This window comes from Artibeus jamaicensis, unplaced genomic scaffold (genome assembly GCF_021234435.1).
Source record: "Artibeus jamaicensis isolate MK-2021 breed Jamaican fruit bat unplaced genomic scaffold, CSHL_Jam_final scaffold_847, whole genome shotgun sequence".
In the NCBI taxonomy this organism is placed as follows: Eukaryota; Metazoa; Chordata; class Mammalia; order Chiroptera; family Phyllostomidae; genus Artibeus; species Artibeus jamaicensis.
Genome location: NW_026522057.1, coordinates 648,136 through 672,946, shown reverse-complemented (window position 1 = coordinate 672,946; position 24,811 = coordinate 648,136). Strand labels below are relative to the sequence as shown.

Here is a 24,811-nt window from a genome sequence, read left to right as displayed (position 1 = left end):
TACAACATGCTGAGTACACCTGACTCCACTGGCCAAAGTGAAGAAGACCCAAAGAGTCCTGTTCCGGGGGAGGTCACCCTAGAAACCAGTAGGCCCAGGATTGGTCTCCTGGGCTGTAGGCCTTTTCAGGCCCTGGTAGAGAGGTCTTGTAAAGGCCGGCTTCCTGTAGAAAGGTAGCCTAGCTGTAGATACCATCATTTTGAGCTGAGGGTGTGGCTCGCTCCAGGAATAAGGAAGGCTCTAGACCTCAGCACTCATTAAGGTGGGAGCATGTGGGTACTGGGGACAGTAGGAGGGCAGGGGTTCTGGGAAGGGCCATCTTTTTTCTCAAAAGTTCCATGGCACTAAAGTAATGCAATTGTTTCTTTCTTATTTAGTCCTGGACGGTCCCCAGTTTCCTTTGACAGTGAAATAATAATGATGAATCATGTATACAAAGAAAGATTCCCCAAGGTAAGATCCATTTTAAAGGAGATTAATAATGTCTCTGAGGATGGCTGCCTACCGCCATCCCCAACAAGGAGACTGGGGTGAGGGGATGGAGTGCAGTCTCCAGAGATAATCAAGAAGAAGAGCAGAAGGCTCCAGAGGAGGAGGAGGAGGAGGATGCAGGCACAAGGGCTTCCAGGCTGCTGGGGAAGAGGATGGCACAGAGGACTGTGAGTTAAGGATTGTGCTTGTAGGGCCTCTATTTCTTCACTCCTTGGAGGGAGAGGGATCTGGAGGGAAATGTCAAGAAGGAATCCACTATATATTAGTGGGAAAGAAAGAACTGGAGACCTTGTTTCTCACCAAGCGCATCAGGACCTATGAGTCAGGGTTCCCCCAGAATGGGGTTTGCCCTCCAAGAGCACCTTTGTTTGTGCAGATTTCATAAGCAACGCCTCCTTGCTGGGCACAAAAGAGTGCACAGACGGACGTGCTCCGCTGGTGGGAAGCTGGCCGGAAGGAGCAGTAGTGTGGCGACAGGTCTCAGGGCTGCTTACTCACAGCTGGGTTTGTGTTTTCAGGCAGGAAAATACTAAGGGAGGAAAGTAGGATACTGTCCGGAGAGAGTTGAGAAATGACCTTTACAACTCTGCAGTTTGGCCACAAACCTCCCTGTATGTGGAGCCAGGACCTTGCTTCCCATTTGTGTTTCTTTTTGAACACCGCACGCTTGTCACTCTGACCAGGCCTTCTAGTGATGGGCCCTGTTTCTGCCAAACACAGCCTGCTCTGTCCGACAGAGAGCCAGGGCACTGACGTGGGCGCCCCGTCCATGACGGCAGGGAGGGGGAGTCCTCAGCCTCCTGCACCCCCGTCAGACACCCCTGGGTCTACCCATTCGTCTGTATCTAGGGTCTGCCATAGCTGGTTCCCGGCCCCTCCAGAGAGTGTCCTTTCTCTAGGCTCAGGTGCAACCTCCTGGACACACATGGGTGGCAGAGGGCAAAGGTGTGAAAACTTTGTGCTTTCCCTCCTGACATAAATAATGAAGCAGCAATAAGAAGAGCATAGGTTCTGGAATCAGACTGACTGGATTCAAACCTGCTTTTACCATTCACTGGCTATACGGCCCTGGACAGAGTATTTAACGTCTCTGAGCTTTACTTGCCTCACCTGTAATTTGGGATCATAAGAGTATCTGTCTCATGGAAGTTTGTGAAGATGAACGAACATTAAGCTTTCCTAACTGTGCCCAGGACATAGTGAGCACTCAGTAAGTGGTAGCTATTGTTTCTCTGCTGCCCCGTGCCCTGTGGTCTGTGCTGACCAGCCGTGGAGAGGAAGAGTGAGGAAGAGCAGCAAAATGTACAGCTAGGACATCATTTTGTAACGCTTGTTCCTTTGTAAAGAAGTTTGGGGGTGTGTAGTGTTTAGAAATGCACCTCACATGTTCCCTCCTCCCCGTACAACACCTCCTCCTTTGGTGTTGCATTGCCACTCTAGCACTGCATGTGTGTGTTTCACGGGCACATCGCCAAGTCACTCCTGTAAGATGAACTGTTTCGTTAGAGACGGAGTGTCAGAATTCCTTCCAGTGTCCTCGCTCCTCCCCTACTCCTCTCCTGCTCCCTGTCCCCGTCCCTCCACATGAATATCATATATACGTGTATATATGTGTGTGGTATATGCGTATGCGTATGTATATGTGTACACACACACCCCTAAACACTTACTGGAAATCAGAAATCGCCATCTGGTGGCAAAGGAAAAAAGACCAAGACCTAGATAGGCAGGTAGGAGCGTGTTAACTGGTGTCTGTCTGTCATTTTGATGTGACTGTGCAGTTAGGTTCCGCAGAGGCCTCAGAGCCAGACTCCCATTCTGCTCTGCGGGGAATGCAGACCCGGGAGCAGGCAGGTGCACACATTCAGTCAGCGTTCTATCTGTTCGGCTCACTCAGTTGGGTCCTGAGGTCAAGTGATAAATCAGACTTTCTCTGACTTGAAGAAGTTCCCAGTTCAGAAGATTGGAAGCTGTCAGTGTCCGTTCACTAAGTTTACACAGCCGAGAGGGCCAGTAGAAGCACAGAGGAAAGAAAACCCCGGTTTGCCTGAAGGAATCAAAAACTTTCCCAGAGGAGAGATGGTGCTTGACATGAGATTAGAAGGAGTCATAGGAGTTTGATGGGCGAGAAAGCTACACACCGGACAGCATAAACAGACAGAGGCATGAAACAGCATAATAAAGGAGGAGAAACAACAAACACTTCAGTGTCCTGAGAGCAAAAGAGCATGCCCACCAAGGCTGGGGGGCGTGGACAAAGGCCAGGTGAGAGAGGGCCTCGATTACAGTGTTTGAGTTGACATGAAGGTGACCCTCTCAGATCTCCAGTCATCAGATGCACCAGATAGAACATCAGGAAACCAGGGCTACAGAGCCCACCCTTAGCCTGTTACTGGGTCCTTCAGGCTTGGTTCCAGCAGAGCTAGAACTAGAAGGGAAGTGTCACCTTTCCTATTTTTATTCCCAGGCCACTGCACAAATGGAAGAGCGCCTAGCAGAGTTCATTTCCTCCAACGCTCCAGACAGCGTGTTGCCCTTGGCAGATGGAGCCTTGAGCTTTATTCATCATCAAGTGATAGAGATGGCCCGAGACTGCCTGGATAAATCTCGGAGTGGCCTCATTACATCGCAGTACTTCTACGAACTTCAAGAGAATCTAGAGAAACTTCTGCAAGACGTGAGTGCCCTTGCACTGGAACTCTGAATTAGCCATGTGGTAGTGGATCGGTAGTCCTAAACCAAGATTAGGGCATTAGTGGTGCTCCCAGTCTTCTCAGCCTGCTTGCCACCTCCTTGCTGGTGTTCAGGGCCCACCCCGAAGTGTGGTGCTGATGGACTCAGGTTCTTCTTCAGTCCCCGCTGTCACTGAGGAGGACTGTTTGGTATCAGAAGAACTCAGTTCAGTGTGCCCTTTCTTCTTGTAATGCTAATTACTCTGCCCAAGCCACCAATTTGGTAGCGCTCATAAATATTTGACTAGGACATTTGTAACTCAAGCCATAAAGTGGCCCTCGTTGCTGTGGGCAGCTCTCTTCTAGTAGAAATACTGGCGTAAGCACAGCCTTCAATCTGTTTCTCCTGAGCCGAGGGAAGGCAGGCCCAAGGCCTGCACAATGGGTTTAACTGTTTGCTGACATTCTACTTGCTTGGTAAGAAGTTCTTTAGTGGGGACTTAAGCTCTGAGAGACCTGATCCCTCCTCAGGGTGAACAGAGTCTCCGAGAGGCTGAAGGTATATAGTAACCCAGAGGTGGTAGAGACCAGACAGACACTGAGTTCCTAACCACTGCTCCATGCTGGGCGCTCTCCATCCTGTCGGCCTCTCCACTGAGGCAGGCAGATGCCTTCCCACTGAGATCGCAGTTCTCCCACTGTTAGTACAGTTCCAGGGAGAGGAGACATGCCTGTGCCGTCAGGGCTCTTCCCGTCTCTAGAGTATTTCCCAGTCCAGACCCCTGTTACCTCCAGACCCATGGCCTTGCTCCAGTGTAGTGCCCACTGAGCTGAGAACCGAGTGATAATGATCAAACAGGACTTAAGTGTATCAGTCTAGAAATTAGGAGCAGGGAATTTTTTTTTAATGTAGGAAATAGTTGAATCTAGAGAAAAGATGACTAAAGAGGATCATGATTGTCACTGTCAAATACTGGAAAAATTTTTATATGTTATAGGTAGCAGATTGTTCTCTGTCCCCGAAAAGGTGCACTGGCCCACTGAGCAAGAGTTACAGTGAGGAAGTTTTGATTTAATAGATGAGAAAGTACTTTCTTCTATGAAAATATTTTTCTGATTTCAAAAGAATACTTAAGTTTAAATCTTGTATAAATATGACCTTAGGAAGCTAAAGTCTCATGAAAATTATTGGCAGCTAATTGTTTCTGTTCAGCAATACCTAACAGCTCCAGTAGTGGGTAGGAATCGGGAATTTGCAGCATCGGGTAAAGGACCAACATCGTGACTGCCAAGGTTCCTTGTGCATCTCAGGTCAATCTGAAATACTACAGCCAGAGTGCTGCCCAAAACTTCAGGCATTTTCCCAGACTCATCACCCCTAGGGGCCGGAATTTTGGTGCAGCAGGAAGAGCGCTGAAAATGGAGCTGCTGCATCCTCTGTTCCCTAATTAGCTGGACCCCGGGAATGCAGAAAAAGTTCTTTGCAGGTTCTAACTGGTGACTAGGGTTACAGAGCTATCAACACATACTCACAGTAAAAATAACAGCTATCATTTGTTAAATGTACTGTGTGCCAGCCACTACACCGAATGCTGTGCGGAATTATCTCACTTGTGTTTATTATAGTAAGTGTGATTGATGACCGCTGATTAAAGGTCAGTTCTGAGCACAGAGAAGGACGTGGTGGCGCTACGTGGAGGGGTCAGGAAAAGCCGAGTCTTGAGTGAGTAGGAGTTTACTAGACCAAGGGGATGGTGTGAACAACCTCTCAGAGGGGTAAAAGACCCTGGTACAGTCCAGGGACCACTGATAAAGTAGTTCGGCGTGGCTAGAGTGAAGGATTCCTGCAGGGCAAAGCTGTAGATGAATGTGAAGCATTAGGCATGGGGTGGGGAGGCAGCAAAAGTTGAAGGGCCTTGTGAGAAGCTTAGAGTTTAACAGGAAGGCCATGGGGAATCGCCGACTGGATTGAAATTTAAATGGCATGTTAAGATTTAGACTGAAAATAATAAAAAATGACTCATTTATAGAACACTTTATACATGCTAGACACTACATCATCTCATTTAATTTATCCGTCTTCATCTTTAAACAACACTGTAAGGAAAATATTGTTCCCTAAATCTACAGATGAGGAGACCAAAGCTTCCCAAGAAAACACATTTCTTAAGTAGCAGAGCTGTACCCCCCAGACCAGGTTTGGCTTATTCCAGAGCTGAAGATCATACATTTTCAAACAGTCAACAAACATTGACTAACATCTGCTACCTAGGAGGCACCTTGCTGGGCTTAGCATGTGAGGGAAGAAAAGAAAAAAGACCCAGCCTCTCTATTCACAAGGCCCTGCAGTGTAGCTTCAGAGACACAACTAATTATAGACAACATGATGGTACCATGTGGTGTGAGCAAACAAACGGCTGGGGGAACATAGGAAAGGGAGCAGTTAGTTCTTGTTTTTCTTGTGTGCAGGGGAGGGGGTCGGGGCAACAGGGACTTAGATGAGGCTTCCCAGAGTTGATGTTTCGGATGAGTCTTAAAAGAATGAACAAGATTTCACCAAGTGCCCAGCCTTTCTCTTCATTTCATAGCCATTTTTTTTCAAATGGTCCTCATTTGCTATTTCTTTTCTTACAACCTACCCACTGCTCAGTCTTCTACCTTCTACATTCCCCTCTCACCATTCCATTAAAACCATTTCAGGCAAAAGTCACCAAGGAATCAACTGCCCAATTGCCATATCCTGTGGCCTTTTAGGCCCCATCTTTCTTCACCTGTCTGTGAACTTTACACAATGAATACTTCTCCTGAATCTCCCCCCACCCTGGTTGTCATGGCACTGTTCTCTCCAGTCTTGCATTCTTGCTGCCCCTCCACAGGTCCCTCCTCTGCGCATCTGTTGAATGCCGATGTTCCAGGGCCCCATCCTGGGCACCCCTCTCTGCATCCTTCTCTTCGAGTTCTCCCATGTGTGACTACTCTCATCCCTCTTCTCCTGAGCTCCAGATGCCTGTTCCCACCTGCTTACTGGACTCCTCCACTTTGCCTTTCCAGATCAGTAGTATTCTTCAGTTACAAGTAATAGAAAGCCAACTTAGTAGCTCAAGCAGGGAAAGGGAACTAACTATAAAAGGGGTGGGTCTTGGAGAACTAAAGGCAAAAATACAGCCAGGCCTTACGAAGGGACCAGCACTAGAAACCAGAACCTCTGAAAACCCAGAAAGCATTCATCCCCCTCTCTCGTCTGTTTTTCTCTGTGCTTCTATTTCTCTGTCTCTGTGGTGGATATGGCCATCCCTTTTCACCCAAGAGTAGGTTATATAGTCTGCCACACTAATAGTAACAGTTGTCTTTCTACCCGTTTTTAATTCTTAGGACAGTAATCCATGCTGGACAGCTGTGGGAGGTGGGAGGAAAGGTGATACCACACACACAAATGTGGGTTGTAGAAGGGAGAACAGTTCCTGTAGGAAAGAGGAAGGATTCTAGGCCAAGCAAATGCTCAAGAAGTGCCTAGTATAGTCACTGCAAGTCCAAAAGTTTCTGTTTTCACCTACCTACTTTTTCTCTAAAACCAAATGTGCAGTGTTCTCTACCTATCCTCACCTAAACTGCTCATCTTCTTCTATTTCCTATTTTGTTTATGGGTTCACTGAAATTCCCTAAAATTGTAGTTGCAGTTACCTTCTGTTCCTGCTCATCCGCCCTCAGGTCTACTCAGTCCTCTGCCTCTGAAGTGCTAGACGGAATGGCCCCAATCAGTCCATTTCTCTTCATTCTTACAGCGTGGATTTATGCCTTTTTCATCTGCATTATTGAAACTGAATAACGTGGGTGTAGCTGCCTGTGGCAGCAAAAACCAAACTCGTGAGGCAGGTTCTGGTGCAAAAGGAAAGAGGTTTATTCAGAAGCCAACCTGGGAGAACGGTGGACTCCCATCCCAAAGACCACCCCCTTCCTGCTCAAGCCCATGGTTCCTATAAGGATAGGGAGGGGAGGGCTTTCTTTCTCTATCCAGTCATCCCTCTAGCTTTTGGCGTACTCGGGCCTTATCTATTGATCTCTCTAGCTCTTGGTGTTCTCGGCGTGAGAACCTCCCCATCCCATCCTGGCCAATGGGGGAGATTCCCCAGCGCCCCTTATCTACAGAAACATTATTGCAATAGCACATTAATGGGTTTTCCGGCTTTTCAGGCTTACCCTCTTTAGTGCATCATCTGCACTCCAGCCAGAGTGGTCTTTCCAGAACACCTATCTGGTCATTTGACTCTTCTTCTTGGAGGTCTTTCTATTCCTGTCTGTCTGGGGTGAAAATCGAACACTCAGAAAGGCTTCACTAAGAGTTGCCCCGTAAGCTGGTGTCTGGAGGGTAAGTGAAACTTGTGGATGGAGGAGCAGGTAAAGCGATGTTGGTCTGTGACATTCCTTGGTGTCATGTAGGGTTCTCAAACTCCCATGGGTCCCGTGAGCAGCCTGCTCCCTCTCACAGCCCTATGGCCTCTCACAGTTCTTCGCTTTGCAGAGCTCTCCACACAGCCAAAGTGTTTCTTCCTGTGGTACAGCTTTGCCCAGCCCCATCCCGCTTAGCTCAGCCACATTGGGCCAATGGATTGCTTAAGGAGCCTTTGTCTTTATAGGCTCATGAGCGTTCAGAGAGTTCGGAGGTGGCGTTTGTGATGCAGCTGGTGAAAAAGCTGATGATTATCATTGCCCGCCCAGCTCGTCTCCTGGAATGCCTGGTGAGTGGGCTTTGCCGAAGGTTGGGGGCTGGGGGCTGGAGAGGTGGGAATGGGGCTATAGAGGCAGTACCGTATTTTTTGGACCATAAGATGCACCTAGGTTTTAGAGGAGGAAAATAGGAAAAAAGTTTTTGAAGCAAAAAGAATGTGGTAAAATATTTAATAACATAAATAACATAATATCTCACCAATGTAAATGTAAACAGAATTCAACAGCAGCATTAACAACCATTATTTCCTCCCAAATTTGGAGGGGGAATAGTGCGTCTTACGGTCCAGGAAATGCAGTATTCTGCTAATGGCACCCACTGCCATGTCTGCTGCTGAAGTCCTTATTTAACTACAGTATGCAAGCACTGGGGGACCCAACAAGTTCTGGTGAGAAAACTGGGTGGTCCTGAGGGCTCTCTGCAGGCAAGGATACTAGTCTGGCCCATCCCACACTGAGAAGGTCCCTGGTGAGTGGAGGTCTGAGGGGTGAGGAGCAAGGCCGGTTTTGTTTGCACACGTTGAGTCCTTCGTTTAATCACTCAGCAACGCTTTACCGAGTGCCTTCATGCTACAGTGGAGAAACAGACATGAGTATAGTTGAGCCCCTGATCCTAAGATGCTTCCTCTGTAGGGGAGTTAGGCTTAGTCTTTTAGTGCCTTAGGCATAAGGCCTGAAGACATATAAATAATAGTTACGAGACTGCAGGAAGTGTTGCAAGGGAGGTAAGCATGAGATGCTGTGGGGACGTGGTGACAAAGTACTCCAGTCCAACTTGGGATGGGTGGTCAGTGAAAGCTCCCTGGGGGGCATAAAGCTTATTCAGCAACTTGAAGGTAACAGAGTTTTCGGGTAAGGGGCATGGAGCACATCACAGGCCAGGCTTGAAGAATGGGTGAGGGATAACCCTGGAAGGCAGTCCGTGACGAGCTCACGGAGAGTGCTGGGTGCCCGGCTCGGGAGTCTGCATTCATCCTTTAGGACAGAGGTGTCAAACGCATTTTCACCGGGGGCCACATCAGCCTCACGGTTGCTTTCAAAGGACTGAATGTAACTTCAACTCCTTAACTGTTAAGGAGTAAGTTACATTTATACAGTCCTACACTTATTTCAGGCTTTTGAAGGCAATCACGAGGCTGGTGTGGCCCCTGGTGAAAATAAGTTGGACACCCTTGCTTTACACCATTTGAAGTAGGTAAGAAAGTGACAGATTTTCTTTTTTAAGCTGTTTGTTTGGTTAGAGAGAAGGGAGAAAGAGAAGGACAGAAACATTGATGTGCGAGAGAGATGTGGATTGGTTGCCTCTCACACATCCCCAACCGGGGCCCTGGCCCATAATGCAGGCATGTGTCCTGCCTGGGAATTGAACCAGCAGCCTTTCAGTTTGAAGGATGATACCCAAACCATTGAGCCACACCCCACCCCAGTCAGGGCCAGATTTACTTTTTTAAACCACATTTATAAAGGTGTGATTTACATATAATAGAACATACCCCTTTTGAATGTGTAGTTAATATGTTTTTAACATGTATAATTACTGTCACACTTGAGAGCGAGCATTGTTTTTACCTCAGAAAGCCCCTCATTCCCCTCTGCAGTCAGTCCCCTTCCCCTCCCCTTCCTGGGCAACCACTCACCTGCTCTCTCTCACTGTGCTTAAGTTTGCCTTTGCGCAGTTTCACATACAAAAGTCATATGGTATGTTCTGACTGCTTTCACTCGGCATAATTGTTTTGAGATTCATACATGTGGTTTTATGTGTCAGTAATTGGTTCCTATTTATTTCCAAGTAGCATCCCATCTCCTAAGAAAGATTACTGTGACTGCAACCCGGACGGTGAATTAGAAGAGAGGGCAAGATGGGCCACGGAAATCAGTGCAGAGTCACTTAAAGCAACTCATGCGAGAGACAGGAGTGGCCTGAACTAGGACTGTGATGGGAGCATGGAGAAGGGGATTTATGAGGGAGACATTCTGACTACAGGGGCTGAGGAAGAATATAAATAAAAGGACTTCCAGGTCTGGCTCAGATGATGTCCATAGGGGAGTAGCTCTCTAAAATAGTGAAGCCTGGAGTGAAGAAAGCAGTGGGGGCTGGGGTCGTGGTGGACTAGAAGGCCTCTCCTTCAAGAACATGAAGTCCATGGTTAAACGTGATCAGGGTCAGGCCTGCTTTTGAAAGCTGCTTTTGTGTTTGGAAGAAACCCCTATGATCATGGACAAGTCAGTGCATCTCTGTGAGCATTCATGTCCTCACTGAGGTCACAAAAGTGTTACCAGAGTTTGGACCCGAGTGTGGCACTTCCTAGGCAGTTAGCACACAGGACCCCCATTGTACGTGCTCCATACAGACAAGGACTGCTGTGCTCAGATGCCCGTGGCTCTCCAGCTCCCAGCACACAGGAGGTGCTCAGTAAATACCTGAAGGCATGCATGCATCTCTGGGGCTGCGAGTCGTAGCGGAAAGTGAGCCAGGGCTGCTCCTGTGGACTGCGTGTGTGAACATGCCTGACAGTGCCATCTGGCTGGTGGCAGGCCTTGGACCAGGGGGATAGGCTGAGCTTTTTTGAAATCAACAGCTCTGTTTCTTACTGCTGGGGAGATAGGTTATGCTCAGGATGTCCAATCTGAAAGTGTCCCTGTAAGACCGCTTTGTCTCCGTGCTCATGGCCCCTGAATCATGATGTTTCTAGGTGTTCAGGGGGAGGGGTGTCCCAAAACAAAGGGACAGTCTTGTTCATCCCGTGCTGGGTGTATGGTGTAAAATCAGGGAAGCTGATGCCCTCCTCTTGTGGTTCTCACCACTGACTACCTTTCTCCCCCGGTACAGGAGTTTGACCCTGAAGAGTTCTACCACCTGTTAGAAGCAGCTGAGGGCCACGCCAAAGTGGGACAAGGGATTAAATGTGACATTCCCCGCTACATCATTAGCCAGCTGGGCCTCACACGGGATCCCCTTGAGGGTGAGCATGCTCCCCAGTGGCTACAGAGAAGCCCAACAGCCAACAGGCTCTAACAGCAGGGATTGGACGTGGACCTGGCACAGCCTCAGGGGCCTCAGGGCCATAGGAGGAACCCTGTGTTCTTTGTCATAAAACAGCCCCTCCTTCAAAATCGCTCATATCAGCCTGACATAGCCCAGCCTGGACTGCCTGGGGCTTAGCTGGACTGGATTTAGAGCCAAAGGTCAAAGGAGGTTAACAACAAAAGGACCACAGTCACATTTGTAAAAATGCTCACCTCCTCTGCATGCCCACCTCTCCTGCTGGCGCCTTACAAGCCCTTATATGTCTCTGGGGTGGCCCTAACTCAGGGTTTCAGAAGATGATCTTCATTCTCCGGGCCTTCACACTGAGCCCCTGCTTGAACTGTGGGCTTCCGCATCCCTGGTCCCTGCTCTGTCGTCATCCTGTCTTCCCCACTTCCTGGCCCCATCCATCAAAGCTGAGTCTTAGCCAGCAGGACAGGGACCAAGAGCCCATTTTCAGGCCCTATTTTCCGGCAATTGTCCCAAGTTTGGAGGAAGCTTTATAGAATTTGCCAGGCCTCGTAATGGCTCTGGACTTCTGGAAATAGGAGCGGCCATGTAATCAGCAAACAAGTTCAAAAGCTGTGACCACACTGAGGAGGGGCGCAGGGCCAGATCTGCATCCGGGTCTGCTGCAGAGCACTAATGCCCACCCTGCACGCACCTGTCATGTGATGAGTGGACTGCTGAGGTGCCTGACAGTGCCACGCACATCTTCTCTGTGTCCTTGTTTGTTTCTAGAAATGGCCCAGTTGAGCAGCTATGACAGTCCTGATACACCGGAGACGGATGATTCGGTTGAGGTGAAGACCCTCTGCTCCCGCCCCAGTCCTGGAGCCTGGGCCCTGTGAAGCAAAGGGCCCTGCATTCTCTTGAATAGAACGCCTGAAGGAAGGGGGTGGGAGGCACGCCCGAGAAGTCATTCAGCTCCAGGGGAGGCCTGGGCAGGAGGCTGCAGCAGGGCCAAGAGCTGAGCTGATGCTGGGGCCACAGCTTCTCTAAACGTAGGAGCCCTGAGAAGCATGCCTGCCTCTTGCCTTTTCCCTCATGTTCCAGGGCCGAGGGGCATCTCGGACATCTAAAAAGACACCCTGTGAGGAGGACTTCGAAACCATTAAGCTCATCAGCAATGGCGCCTATGGGTAAAGGCAGGGGTCAGGGTGTGGCCGGGAGTGGAGCTAAGTCAGTTCTTGGGCTCTTCCTTCTAGAAGTATATGATGCCTCAGGATGGGCTCTCTCTTTCCCCAAAGCCTCCTGGAGGGGCAAGAGTTCAGTTTCCTCCAACACCCGAGCACTGTTCCTCTCCCAAGCAATCCTTGCTCTTCTTGGTAGCACCCCTCCCACTGAGCTCTGGGGAAGGGTTGAGCTGTGTCCTCAGGACTTGGTATATCAGGAAATTGAAGAGCTCTGTGGGCAGGGGCCCAGATCCTTCTTATCGATGAGCATAGCTCTGCTTCTTTGTTAGAGGCAGGAGTTTGGCCATCCCGGCTCGGGGTGGTGGAGAGCACAGCCCAGGCTCTGAGGGTCCATGAAGGACTGAATGGGCTGCGTTTCCCAGGGCCGTATTTCTGGTGCGGCACAAGTCAGCCCGGCAGCGCTTTGCCATGAAGAAGATCAACAAGCAGAACCTGATCTTGCGGAACCAGATCCAGCAGGCCTTCGTGGAGCGTGACATCCTGACTTTTGCCGAGAACCCCTTTGTGGTCAGCATGTTCTGCTCCTTTGAGACCAAGCGCCACCTCTGCATGGTGATGGAGTATGTCGAAGGTACTAAGAGAAAGGTGGCCTGGTGTGGACGTCAAGGCACACTCTGAGACTTAGCTTTGAGCTGGGACCAATAGCTTGTTTAGGGGTAAAGTTTCATGCCCCACCTTCCCAGTCTCTGTGACATTGGTTTCTGCCTTAGAGTCTTAGGCCATTTGGCTGCAGTGAGCACAGAGCTCCCTCCCCCTCATAGAAGAGGCTTCTGCAGCAATAGCTACCTGGAGGCTGCAGGTGTCAAGTGCGATGGGAGGCACACTGGGACAGGATGTGTCCACCTGGTGGCTGTAGACTCCTGCGCCCCTGAGTCTGCACAGCGTCTGCTGCTGCCGCCAGACAGGAACAAGACAGGTGGCCTGGCCACAAAAGCTCAGGGTTGGACGCTGGGAGGATTGCCTCTGGGCCCTCAGAAGACAGGAAAGCCATTGCCCTTGCTAATGTTTGTGAAGGGACCACCCCCTGAGGCCACACAAAATGCTCACAGGATGGAGCACAAGAGCATCAGTGGGGCAGTTTGGCCAGTGGCCTTTCTTCTCCCCTTCTCAATGCCAGTACAGCTTCCAAAGATATTTTGCCTAAGTCTTGAAGTTGAAGCTTAACAACACTCCCCTTTTAATTTGTGGGTGCATGCTGGGAGTTTACAGTGTTACTTCACTCAAAAAATAAAGGACAGCCATCAGATAGGAAATAAATGAACAATGCTGACATCTTGGCCAGATGTGTTTACAATATGCAGGATCCCACCCTAAAATAACTTGGTCCTATCCCTACAAATCACTGACAGGCACAAAGGGGTTCCTCCCATCTCTGGCCTGAACAATGGCCTAGACAGCCGTTCGCCTACCTCCCGCTCCCCCTGCACACTCTGTCTCCCATCCATGGCAGCAACAGAGGGGCTAGAATCACAGTCCCTAACCCCAAGGTCTTCCATGATGCTGTCTCCTGTGCAGCCTTAGAGGCTGAAAGCCTGAGACCATCTAGAGCAGAGAACTGGACCCTTCCTTCATGGTGGCCTGCCCTTGTTGCAGGAGGAGACTGTGCCACTCTGCTGAAGAACATCGGGGCCCTGCCTGTGGACATGGCGCGTCTGTACTTTGCGGAAACCGTGCTGGCCCTGGAGTACTTACACAACTATGGCATCGTGCACCGGGACCTCAAGCCTGACAAGTACGCCCACTGTCTCAGCCCCTTGTTTGCATTTCTTCCTCTTGGCTCTCTCAATAAGTGGAGGCAAACACAACACGTTTGAATCTGTACCAGAATGGCTGCTGGGAAACAGTGCTCATGGGGGTATCCATCCAGGCCCAGTACCCTCTCCCCTGACCACCCCAGATGCAAAGACCCTTGCCAGCAAAGGTCCAGCAGGGGCACTGTGAGGCTTTGGGCCACGTGAGAGTTACTGAGGAGCACCACTCCAGAAACCAAGCAGGAACACAAAAATCAGCATGTATAATAGATGGCTGAACAAGTGTTCTGACATTTACTGACATCGACTCTGTGCCAAGCATGTTATTAGGGCTATAAAATAGTCTCTGGTCTAATGTGGGAGACAGAAATGTATGTGTACAGCCTGTTTCTTGGAAGGCATTAATCAATTGGGAGAAGGTGGAGGAGCTTTTTAAAGCTGGGGATCAGGTTTGCAAAGGCGCACAGGTGTGGCCCGTTCAGGAACTACAAAGGGTACAGCGCGGCTGAAGCTGAGATCGGTCTGTCAGAGTAGTAAGAGGTAAGGCTACGTACAGCCTCATAAGTAGGCTAGATCAAGGGCCTTTTTGTTAAGTTCGAGTTTTATTTTAAAGAGTCCTAGAGATGTTTGAAAGGTTTGTGAACCAAAGGTATGATAGAATGACACACTCAGATTTTGGTTTTAGTTTAGGGAGATCAGTCTGCCAGCAGAAAGAGAGGGTGAGACCACTGCAGTAGGCAAGGCCAGAACAAGGCCAGCACTGGAACAGAGTCAAGATGGAGAAGAAAGCGGGTAGTGGGGAGGAGAGAAGAAGTGGTGAGGTGGGGGTGGCAATGCAGAGAGCAGCAAGAGAGGAGTCTGGGATACCTTCCAGATTTTTAGGATTTTGGGACTGGCGCGTGGTGATGAGCCTCTATAGAGGAAAGTGGCTTTGTCATTAGACCTGAGTTCGGATGACCACTCGTTAATTCGAGTTCAATTCTGTGAATTAAACCTCTCTCAGCCTCATGTTCCTCCTTTTTAAAATAGAAATAATAATACCTACTTTTGTTGTATTAGTTACTCTCAATGACCTTTCAGGAGCCAAAATATTTTTATAAATAACAATAAAGCACTTATAACAAAGCTCAGTGGTTAACAGAGCTTTGGTAACAGCTTCTTTACCAAGGAGAAGAGGACCAGTTAGGAAGTGCGGCCTTGTTTTGGACAAATTGAGTTCGTGGTGGTTGTAAGACTTCTGGGCAGTTAGGAGACATGGAGCTCTCGAAGTTCGGGCCAGAGACACGGATTTGGAAATCGTAGAATAAAGGGGTGGCAGGGAGCAGCCTTCACACAAAATGAAATGGCTCATGTAAAGAGAGAAGAAAGAGCATTCTTTGTGAGATCTTATTTCTAGTTTCTCCCAACCAACCCTCCTTCTAAGACCAACCGTGGACATGGGGCAAGGGTATGTGCCCCTGAGTCAGGGGTATTGTGAGCAACCCAGGTGAGGAGAGGGGACTGGGACTGGCTACAGCCTTAGGATGAGGCTGATCACTCTGTGGAAGTGTTTCTCGGCTGGCTGATACCTGACCCCGGTAGAGAATCCCGTGGAAGTCAATAAACAGAAATGGGTTGGGGGATGGGCGGAAAGCGGGTTTCTGGTACAGAATGTGGTGTGTACAAAGCCAGAGCCCTGTGTTCTCCGACAGCTCGCCGGCTCCCTTCCAGTGGCCCATGGTGGCCCCCTGGGAGCCTGAGTGGGAAAATGCAGCACGTAGTCAAATCAGCACTCTCAGGAAGCTAGGAAGTAACTCCATCCTTCTGTTTCTCTGGTTCCCCAGCCTCCTGATTACATCCATGGGGCACATCAAGCTCACTGACTTTGGCCTTTCTAAAATTGGCCTCATGAGTCTGACAACAAACTTGTATGAGGGCCACATTGAAAAGGATGCCCGGGAGTTCCTGGACAAGCAGGTAAGGAGGGATGGCTGAGACCTTGGGAGTTGAATTCCAGGCCTCAGAATAAGGACCAGGGGCCAGGTGCTTGCCCTGTTGAGTATATGTTACAACTGGGAGGTCGTATCTTTTCCATCTTGGTCCAGAGAGGCATAGAGATAGGTAGCACACTTAGAAAGTAGGATGGGCCATAGAATTATATAGATACAAAACCCAAGAACCCTCTTCCTCCTCTAAGTCTGTAGAAGATGGGTCGTCTGACCACTGACACTCTCAGAGGCTGGTGTGAGTTCGGTCGGAACCTCCGAGCCTCAGTCAGGAGCAAGGCTCTCCTGAGACTGTTGTTCACGGCACACAGCTCCGCACGGGCACTGGGCCATGGTGGGCTTCCTGATGGGAGTCTCCGGACATTCCCTGCCTTGACACTTCAGGTTGTGACTGTTCACGAGTCCCTCACATAACCATGTGACTGCAGGGCCTGTTTTTTTGAACAGTGGAGGGTGGAGGCAGTTTTGGGGTGAGGACCCCAGACGGCAGAGGAGGTGGGGAGGGATCAGGGAGCGGTGGGTCCAGGCTAGAATGAGGTGTTCTGAGTAATCAGGAAATACAGACTCGGCCCACCGACAGTCCCAACTCGGGTACCCTGATTGAACTTGTGTATTAACCAAAGTTGGCTGAGTCTTTAGTCTTCATTCAGAGACTTTTCTGCACCAAAGGTGGGAATGTCCCCATCCCTCCAGCGGCAGTGCCAATGAGCTGCTCCAGAACGCTGAGCCAGCCTGGCTTCTCTGTGCCTAGGTATGCGGGACCCCGGAGTACATTGCGCCTGAGGTGATCCTGCGTCAGGGCTATGGGAAGCCAGTGGACTGGTGGGCCATGGGTGTAATCCTGTATGAGTTCCTGGTGGGTTGCGTCCCTTTCTTTGGAGACACTCCGGAGGAGCTCTTTGGGCAAGTGATCAGTGGTAGGTACCATCACCCTGGGGAGGCAGAGTCTGGATCCACAATACGATTTACGCATGCACCTGTGAGGCTTCCGAGTTCTTTTCTGTGTTCGTGTGTGTGATGGTGGGCTTGCCGCCCAGATGCGTGTGTGTGTGCGCACACCCAGGGACACTCTGTGTCACCTGGGACTTGTTCTGTTTATGTTCATCTGTCCCCCAGGTGTACATGAGTGTACCTGTGTTGTCTTTGTGTGTCCTGTGAGTGTGTCTGTGTGTTAGTGTACGTGTGTCTGGAGTATAAAGGTCGGGTGGGATGGAGTGTCCGAACAGTTAAGTCTGTTTTCAGTGCCACCCCGGATCAGAGAGCAAGCCGTGGTCTAGGGTGTGTGGTCTCTAAAATCAGGAACCTATAGAACTTAAGGAATAGGGTCCTAGGCAACCTTTCAGGGGTTCTAGGCTGAGCCCTTTACGCCTCCCAATCCTTATCCTAGCCAAGGATCATCCCCATCTCCCCACTCCGCCCACAACTTCTGAGACCCTTCTCTCAGCCCGCTCCTTTCTTTTCACCCCCAATCACTGTTCAGATGAGATTGTGTGGCCTGAGGGGGATGATGCGTTGCCACCAGACGCTCAGGACCTCACCTCTAAACTGCTCCATCAGAACCCTCTGGAAAGACTGGGTACAGGTAGGACAGGCCCCACGAACCTTTCTCCCCACTTGGAAAATGGAGGAGGGGGCTGAGTGCATGCAGCCAGGAGGGTCGGGCTTCAAGTGTGGGCAGTGCCTTTGCGTCCCCAAACTCGCCCTGCTCCCTCTGGGCAGAAGAGCTTGGAAAGTACCGGAGAGGAGGCCTCCAGGCCTTGCCCCACGAGGTCTGGGTTCCTACTGGACTTGCTGACCTGGACTCCACCCGGCTCATCCGGCCCTTGCTCACACCCTCCCTGTTCACAGGCAGTGCCTGTGAGGTGAAGCAGCACCCGTTCTTTACCGGTCTGGACTGGACTGGACTTCTTCGCCAGAAGGCTGAATTTATTCCTCAGCTGGAGTCCGAGGATGACACCAGCTACTTTGACAGTAAGGCCACTGATGGGGAGGAGCGGGGCTCCTACCTGTTTTTCCAGAAACACTTGTGTACCCTGAACCTTGCCATTGGGAGAGCAACTTCTCCGGGCCCTCCTGAGATCCATGTGTGTCAAAAGGAGCCTCTGAAGGGGGCTGCCCTGTGTGTCTAACCCAGCCCGCTCAGATCGATACCACCACTTGGACTCGGAGGACGAGGAGGACGTGAGTGAAGATGGCTGCCTTGAGATCCGCCAGTTCTCTTCCTGCTCTCCCAGATTCAGCAAGGTACCGCTGAGGCGCACCCAGACCCAATAGAATTGGCCAGAGAATTGGGAGAAGAGAACCTGCCAAGGGACATGCCCAGGGCAGGTTGGGGGAGGAGGTGATGGAGCTCCCTCAGGAAAAAGAGGAAAGAGCTGGGCCTGCACATGACCCACTTCTGGAACCACTCCAGCCCTGACATACGAGATGCCAGGGGTGAGGCCGGGTCAGCCCAGTGGAATCGCTGTGTCCTCGAATATTTACTGGTGTGTATTAGGGAGGGCCGGGGGAACTGGTTCGGATTCCTGGGTTTCAGGTGCAAGGGTCCTCTTTGCTCCTTAGGGGTGTCTTCTGTGCCCACAGGTGTACAGTAGCATGGAGCGGCTGTCGCTGCTTGAGGAGCGCCGGACACCACCCCCCACCAAGCGCAGCCTGAGCGAAGAGAAGGAAGACCGCTCGGATGGCCTGGCGGGGCTGAAGGGTCGGGACCGGAGCTGGGTGATTGGCTCCCCTGAGATGTGAGCACCCAGAGCTCACCCAGGGTGGGCAGCACAGCCACCCGTCGGTTGTCATAGATCAGGGGCAGATTCAGAGGCCGGGGAGGAGTGCTGGTGGCAGTGAGGGGCGTTCACAAGAATGTCTCCTGAGGACTGTCTGAGAAGGGCTCTGTGAGCCCTGAGGAAGCCTGGGCTGGAGGAGGGAGACCCCGGGCTCTCTCACCGTGGGCCTTGTCTTGCAGCTTACGGAAGCGGCTGTCAGTGTCCGAGTCATCCCACACGGAAAGCGACTCCAGCCCTCCACTGACTGTGCGACGCCGATGCTCCGGCCTCCTGGACGTGCCTCGCTTCCCTGAGAGCCCTGAGGAGGCTACCGGCACCCCCAGGAAGCAGCAGCAGGAGGGCGTGTGGCTTCTAACACCCCTGTCGGGAGAAGGGGCGCCTGGGCCTATCCCCGAACGGCCGGTGGAGCAGCAGCTGAAGCTGGATGGGGATCCTGGTGGCCAGAGCAGCGGCTCTAGTCCAGGTGTGGCCCAGCAGGTGGCCAAAGGGCCGAGGCTGGACGATAGTGCAGGCAGGCAGGGAGGGGAGACTTGGCTGCATTGCAGGTCTCACTGCTCACTTGGACCCACAGCCACGGAGACTCGAGGCCGTGGGACCCCACAGCTGGCTGAGGGAGCCACAGCCAAGGCCATCAGTGACCTGGCAGTGCGCAGGGCGCGCCACCGGCTACTCTCTGGGGACTCCATAGAAAAGCGCACTGCCCGCCCCATCAACAAAGTGATCAAGTCTGCCTCAGCCACAGCCCTGTCTCTCCTCATTCCTGCAGGTAAGGCCCCGGGGAGCTAGGATAAAACCCACGGGAAGGGCCTTGGCATCCCTGGGCCTGTGGCAGGGGTCTGCACAGGCCACATGTGTCGTGCACCATATCTGGAGGAACAGGTGTCTGAGAGACCAGGTGTCACTGCTGTCCCTTTGTGGAAACTAGATGTCTCTGAAGGTTCGCACTGGTGTCTGGGTTCTGTGTGTGCGTCTCAGAAGGCAGGATATGAACTGTGTCAGAAATGCGGGCTCTGAGGCACAGAGCATATTTCAAATCCTGGCTCCATTATTAAGTGACTCTTGACCTTGAGGAAGTTTCTTAACCTCTCCGAGCCTCAAGTTCCTCATCAAAAGCTGTGGATATATCAATAGTGGTAGCTCACAGGACAATTGTGATGTTTAAATATGTACGAAGAGCTTATATGGTCCCTGATACATCTAAGTAAACAGTAAACGTTAGATGCCATTCCTCGTCATCTCCTGGGGCCTGCGAGGGTCTGGGTACGTGAGGGGCTTTGCTGCTCAGAGGCTGTGGGGAAGACATGCCTGGGCTCAGGCGCTGTCCCTGGCTGGAGCGGTGTGCGGTCTATGGCCTGGACACGGCTGGTCTGGGAGCATAGCCCGGCCAGGGTGCCCGGACCCACTACCAAGGCCAGGTCTCTCCTTCTCCAGAACACCACGGCTGCTCTCCGCTGGCCAGCCCCATGTCCCCACATTCCCAGTCATCCAACCCATCATCCAGGGACTCTTCTCCAAGCAGGGACTTCTTGCCAGCCCTCAGCAACTCGAGGACCCCCATTGTCATCCACCGAGCTGGCAAGAAGTACGGCTTCACCCTGCGGGCCATCCGCGTCTACATGGGCGACTCGGACGTCTACACTGTGCACCACATGGTGTGGGTACGTTTGGCCGTCCCCGCCTGTTGTTTCCCAGATTCCTCTGCCTTCCCTACTGGGGCCTGCCTGTCCCTGCCCCTGTCTCTGCCCATATTACCTACCGTCAGGGGTCATGCCCAGGCTACAGGCTGGAACTGAGAACTGTTCTCTCCCTGGGGCAGCACGTGGAGGACGGAGGTCCAGCCAGTGAGGCAGGCCTTCGTCAGGGCGACCTCATCACTCACGTCAATGGGGAGCCTGTGCATGGGCTGGTGCACACAGAGGTGGTGGAGCTGATACTGAAGGTGGGTGCCGGGTGTGCTGCTGCTGTGGTCAACCCCAACCTTATGAGTCTGTGACTGGCCCCAGGGGAGTGGGAAAGTTGGGCACACATGCACCAGGACCTCACCGAGGACAGATGCACATACATGCAAAATGTGGGTGTGGCCATAGCAGTGAGTTTTCGCTGGAAGGCAGCATCCTCACCAGTTGAGGCCCAGGTATCCTTCTGAGCTGTGGGCAGGGTTGGAGGGCAGGACTGGTAAGCTTCTTCTCTACCTTCCAGCCCAAATTACCTGGGCCCCAGTTGAAGCCATTTGCTTACCTATGAAGAAGGAAGACAGCTCTGTGGCTCAGACATGTTGATGTGGGGACAACGGCTACAGCTGTGGTCTGGCCATGCCCACCGGCAGGGACTGGGTCAAAAATATGGCCACCACCTTAGCCTAGGCTCCTGTTCTGTTCCCCAGAGTGGAAACAAGTTGTCCATTTCAACAACACCCCTGGAGAACACATCCATCAAAGTGGGGCCAGCTCGGAAGGGCAGCTACAAGGCCAAGATGGCCCGAAGGAGCAAGTGGAGTCGGGGCAAAGATGGGCAAGAAAGGTGAGCCAGACTTAGCCCAAGGGTCTGCTCTTAGCCAGTATATGGTGCTCGGGTGTGCTGGGGGCCTGGCCCTGAGCCCGGTGTATGCTGTGCCCTGTGCAAAAGTCAGACAGCCTCTGACTCTTGTCTCTGCAGCAGAAAAAGGACCTCTCTGTTCCGGAAGATCACCAAGCAGGCAACCCTGCTCCACACCAGCCGCAGCCTCTCTTCCCTGAACCGCTCCTTGTCATCAGGGGAGAGTGGGCCGGGCTCTCCCACACACAGCCACAGCCTTTCCCCCCGATCTCCCACTCAGGGCTACCGGGTGACCCCTGACGCTGTGCATTCAGGTAGGAAGGGCTTCCTGCAGATCACAGGCACAGTCCCTGGGAGGTACGAAAGTACCTGGGTCCTCTGTGCTTCTCGCTGGTTCCACTCTGGAACTCTTATTCAGCCCACCCCCTGAAAGATCCTGCAGTCTTGGGGAGGAGGCAACAGGGGTGGAGGGTGACTTCATTTCTATAGCCTGGGCCCTGGTTCACTGGTGGGGTAAGTAACCTTGATGATCCTGGGACGTTCCAGGGCTAAACCCTGCCTTGCCCCTCAGTCATCTCTAACAGCTAACATTGCTCTGCCTTTGTCTGTCCGTTCTTGCAAAGTGGGAGGGAATTCGTCACAGAGCAGCTCCCCCAGCTCCAGTGTGCCCAGCTCTCCAGCCGGCTCTGGGCACACACGACCCAGCTCCCTGCACGGTCTGGCACCCAAGTTGCAACGGCAGTACCGCTCTCCACGGCGCAAGTCAGCAGGCAGCATCCCACTGTCACCACTGGCCCACACCCCTTCACCACCACCAGCAGCCTCACCCCAGCGTTCCCCATCGCCCCTGTCTGGCCATGGAACCCAGGCCCTCCCCACCAAGCTTCACCTGTCGCCTCCCCTGGGCAGGCAACTGTCACGGCCCAAGGGTGCGGAGCCTCCCCGCTCACCACTACTCAAGAGGGTGCAGTCAGCTGAGAAACTGGCGGCTGCACTTGCTGCTTCTGAGAAGAAGCAAGCCACTTCTCGGAAGCATAGCCTTGAACTGCCCCACCCTGAGCTAAAGAAGGAACTGCCACCCAGGGAAGTCAGTCCTCTGGAGGTAGTTGGGACCAGGAGTATGCTGTCTGGGAAGGGGGTGCTGCAGCCTGCTTCCTCACGAGCTTTAGGCACCCTCCGACAGGACCGAGCTGAGCGGCGAGAGTCACTGCAGAAGCAGGAAGCCATCCGTGAGGTTGACTCTTCAGAGGATGACACTGATGAGGGGCCTGAGAACAGCCACTGTGTACAGGAGTCAAGCATGGTACCTAACCCAGAAGTGGGCCAGGATCTACCCCTCAGAGGAGGAGGAGGAGAGGGTGAGGAAGAAGATGCCCTCTTGCCCAAGGATCCCAGAATGGAAAGCCCTGGTGTCCCCCAGAGGAGGCTTGGCATCCTGCAAGTCTTTGAGGAGGCAGCCAGTTCCTTGTCACTAGCGCCCAGCATGGGTAGGGCTGGACCCACAGACCCCATCCCCCCTGAAGGCTGCTTGAAGGCTCAGCCCCTCCGTGCCCAGGCACTAACAGCACTTTGTCCCAGCTCATCAGGACTCACCCCCACCAGTGGCCCCACTCTCTGCTCCATCTCAGGAGAGCCAGGCCCATGGCCCTGGAAATTCCTGATTGAGGGCTCAGAGGGGGCATCCTCAAGCAGAAACTCAACAATGGAAGGCAGGCCGGTCAGCTCCCAGGATTTGGAAACCACAACTCCAGCCCACCCTGAGAACCTGTCTCCTAGGTTGGAGGGGAAGTCTCGGCCACCCAAAGCCCCTGGGCTGACCCACCAACCTCGTGAGCTTTCCAGCCAAAGCTGGCTGTGGGAACCTGAGTGCGCACAAACAGAGAAAGAGGAGCCAGCCCTGGGCATCACCAAAGTGCCTGATTCCTCAGGTGACAGGAGGCAGAACGTTCCATGCAGAAGTTGTCCCCTCACCCAGGAGCCTGGGCCCAGCCTGCTCCGGAGGGGCCGAGATCCAGAGGGCCCTCAAAAGCATCAGGACTTGGTGTTGGCACCTGATGAGCTTTTAAAGCAAACATAGCAGCTGTCTGGCGTTTCTTGCCCTCAGACCTGTGTAATACATGCTCTTGGAAACCACCTTTGTCTTTTGCTTGCTGCTTTACTTTGGTCAATACAAATGTAACACAAGGTCCTATGTTGCTGCTGATGACAGAGTTAAGACAGTTTCCACTGTCAGGGAAGGGGCCTATAAACCAGCTTGACTTCCCAGAAATTAATGACTGAGCTCAGACCTGAAAGATAAGTGGCAGCTAGTGGTGTGCTAGATTAGAAGAGTAGAAATTGGTGTAAGAAATAACATCCGGGCAAAAAGTGTAACACTTAACCATATTCCTGGTATATTCAAGGAACCGGAAGTAATTCAAAGTGGAAATGGGTCTAGTGACTTAGGCAAAGGTCATAGATAATGATCTTCCAGGGATTTAGACTTTCTGTAGGTGATGGGGAATCCAAGGCTGTGGAGCAACTAATAATCCTGCTTTAGATAGATTAGGGAACTCAGGTTTTCAGATATTAACAAGATCATTAGCTTGGGCAGAGCCAAGATTAGAACCTAGCTCTCTTACGTCTTCCAAATTGGAATGCCTCTTAATCAAAAAACGAGGGGAGTAAGAGGGGGGGAGGTGAACAGTTGAACTTGGTACTTGGTGGACACCCAGAAACTAACTGGATGAATGGGTCTAGAACTCAGTAGAGGAATCTATACTGATGATAGAAAATTGAGAGCCATCAATGGAGCAATATTGATAAACTCAGGTGCACAAGCATTTAAAGCAAAGAAAAATTTAGAAGCCAGAAGAAAGTCATAAAATCCAAGAGAAAAGAGTTTTAAAATGGGTGAACTTACTTGGTAAAATGCTGGGAGGCCAGGTGAGATGAAAATAAAGAACTGCCTTCTGTATTTAATAGAAAGTCATCAACATTTGTAGCCAGTGAGCCCTTCCTGGGCCGTGGTCAGGCAGGCCTGGGCAGTGGAGATGGACACTGCTGAGCTAGGCAGCCCGCAATGGGTGGTGTGGTGCTGAAGGGAGAGGGAGGACGTCTGTGGGACCACTGTGTGGGAGGAGTTGGGAGCAGGGCTGTGGTGGGGTACCATGGCTAGAAGAGTGCTTCCAGGTGATGAAGGACTTGTAAACTGTTGTCTTGCACTAACTGTCCCATAATCCAATGCCTAGGACCGAAGGAGAGGCATCAAAAGGCTTGGAAACTGGAAAATGACTATGGGACACTGGCTGGGTGCTTTAAGCACCCTGGAGCTCTTGGTCACCCCACATGGAAAGGCTGTGGCCACCAGAGGGCGCGCCCTGCCCATGGCAGAGCTCACAAGTGGAGCTCCTGGTCCCCTCTTGAACGCACATCCACCTTTAGTTGTTCACTGACAGCCAACCGCTGTACTGGACGCTGGGAATACACAGGTAACTCATTGCCTGGGGTAGGTACATGTTACAGCAGTTCATCAGAGGGAGGAACTGCTCCCTTAGGGAGTTGGAAATGGCAGGGAAGAGGGTTAGGAGACATTGAGGCAATAAAGACAAATTTAGGGTTTCCCCCCCCAGAAAGTTTGCCTTCAAGGAGGAGAAAGAGAAGGAAAA

At 51.8% G+C, this 24,811-nt stretch overlaps 1 protein-coding gene across 12 annotated transcripts in view; it reads left to right on the top strand.

The window, feature by feature from the left end:
* MAST2 (microtubule associated serine/threonine kinase 2) overlaps positions 1-23,297 on the top strand; it is a 166,346-nt gene extending 143,049 nt beyond the window's left edge. For 4 of the 12 annotated variants that reach the window (XM_037149816.2, XM_037149820.2, XM_053660534.1 and 1 more), the window contains 21 exons: positions 378-453; positions 2,960-3,169; positions 7,799-7,900; positions 10,720-10,852; positions 11,659-11,720; positions 11,974-12,059; positions 12,476-12,684; positions 13,707-13,845; positions 15,688-15,820; positions 16,601-16,766; positions 17,330-17,431; positions 17,698-17,820; positions 17,984-18,093; positions 18,412-18,587; positions 18,809-19,092; positions 19,201-19,395; positions 20,061-20,287; positions 20,446-20,568; positions 21,013-21,149; positions 21,285-21,478; positions 21,788-23,297. In XM_037149816.2, the coding sequence (XP_037005711.2) occupies positions 378-453; positions 2,960-3,169; positions 7,799-7,900; positions 10,720-10,852; positions 11,659-11,720; positions 11,974-12,059; positions 12,476-12,684; positions 13,707-13,845; positions 15,688-15,820; positions 16,601-16,766; positions 17,330-17,431; positions 17,698-17,820; positions 17,984-18,093; positions 18,412-18,587; positions 18,809-19,092; positions 19,201-19,395; positions 20,061-20,287; positions 20,446-20,568; positions 21,013-21,149; positions 21,285-21,478; positions 21,788-23,241 (4,441 nt within the window). In that variant the 3' untranslated portion in view covers positions 23,242-23,297. Of the gene's footprint in view, positions 1-377; positions 454-2,959; positions 3,170-7,798; positions 7,901-10,719; positions 10,853-11,658; positions 11,721-11,973; positions 12,060-12,475; positions 12,685-13,706; positions 13,846-15,687; positions 15,821-16,600; positions 16,767-17,329; positions 17,432-17,697; positions 17,821-17,983; positions 18,094-18,411; positions 18,588-18,808; positions 19,396-20,060; positions 20,288-20,445; positions 20,569-21,012; positions 21,150-21,284; positions 21,479-21,787 lie in introns of all 12 variants that reach the window. The other 8 variants (XM_037149822.2, XM_037149821.2, XM_053660535.1 and 5 more) reach the window with 5 other exon arrangements.
* The last annotated feature ends 1,514 nt before the right edge of the window (positions 23,298-24,811 follow it).